Consider the following 1,175-nt stretch of genomic DNA (forward strand, 5'->3'; position numbering starts at 1 on the left):
CTGATTTACACTCATTCGTTTGAATTTATTGCATTTATAAAGTTTATGGCTTTCCCTACAACCTAATAAGCATGGGTTATTCAATTTCAATTTAATTAAATACATTTTCTCTGTATTTGGCCTTGAACTAAAATGGGGCTTCTTTCTTTCCTCTTTAATATTAAGACCTTGCATAATTCTAGAACGTTCTTCCAAAGAACTTAGAAAATTGTCTAGTTTGGGTATTTCGTTTTTCGACAATTTCATTTCAAAACTTTTTCTAACTTCTGGATCGAGTTTTTGGAATAAAATGTGCATAATCAATGTATCTGAGAGTTCATTTGATTTAAATTCAAGCAAGTTTAACGCTCGTAAATTACGTTTAGTATTATCGATTAATTGCATGAGCTGATTAGGAGAGTCAGGGACTCTTGAAAAATTTAATAATTTNACACACTAAGAGATGAAAAAGTCAGATGCCCGCTTCGCGGGCAGGCACTTTGAATTACAACATATCTAGTCTAGTCTAGTATTTGTGACAGTCGGCGCGAAAGGGTTAAGATAGCACAATCGTTGCGTGTCGCTCAACTCTTTATTATTTCCAATAATAGAATTAAATTGAATTTTGAAATTCTTTATATTTTCCGGAAAAGAAAGGTAATGGTAAATCAGGAATTTTATATATGTTGGTACATAAAGCATTTGATTCTGTTTCATTAGGTTTATTAATATCAATTTTAGAGAGTAAAATGTTGATTTTTACCTCTATCTCTTCAATTTCATCTTCTATATCTTGAGCAACATCTAGATTATCTTTTAGATCAATTTCTTCCGGAAGTAGCGTATATCCTTTTATCAGTTCTGATATCGATGCTTGCAGTTTCATTGCTACTTTCAATTTCTTTTTGAGAATGATGGCAGCGGGGCTTGCATCCTGCTGCGTTGAATGTTCTTCCAAAAATTTTTGGATTTTGTTTATTTTTGTTTTAATTGCCCCACGTTGGCGATTAAGATTTGTTATTGAGTTAATTGTGCTCATATTGAGGCTAGTTCTGCTCCAGGTCGCTAGGACCAAAGATGTCGGAGCTAATAGAGTCTAGTGGACTGTAACGTTTGGTAATTTTTTATTGAATGAGAAAAGAATGTTAGAAAGCTACGCTTGGCGCATTACAATCTCGCCAATGAGGGCGCGGACA

General features: G+C 33.7%; 1 protein-coding gene across 1 annotated transcript in view; it reads right to left on the minus strand.

Annotated features, from left to right (window-relative positions):
* The window catches only part of LOC122272625 (uncharacterized), a 19,806-nt gene extending 18,788 nt beyond the window's left edge, over positions 1–1,018 (minus strand). The window contains exon 1 of the mRNA XM_071188347.1: positions 743–1,018. Within this exon, the coding sequence (XP_071044448.1) occupies positions 743–1,018 (276 nt within the window). The remainder of the gene's footprint in view (positions 1–742) is intronic.
* Positions 1,019–1,175: the final 157 nt, after the last annotated feature.

Source organism: Parasteatoda tepidariorum, chromosome X2 (genome assembly GCF_043381705.1).
Source record: "Parasteatoda tepidariorum isolate YZ-2023 chromosome X2, CAS_Ptep_4.0, whole genome shotgun sequence".
Lineage (NCBI taxonomy): Eukaryota > Metazoa > Arthropoda > Arachnida > Araneae > Theridiidae > Parasteatoda > Parasteatoda tepidariorum.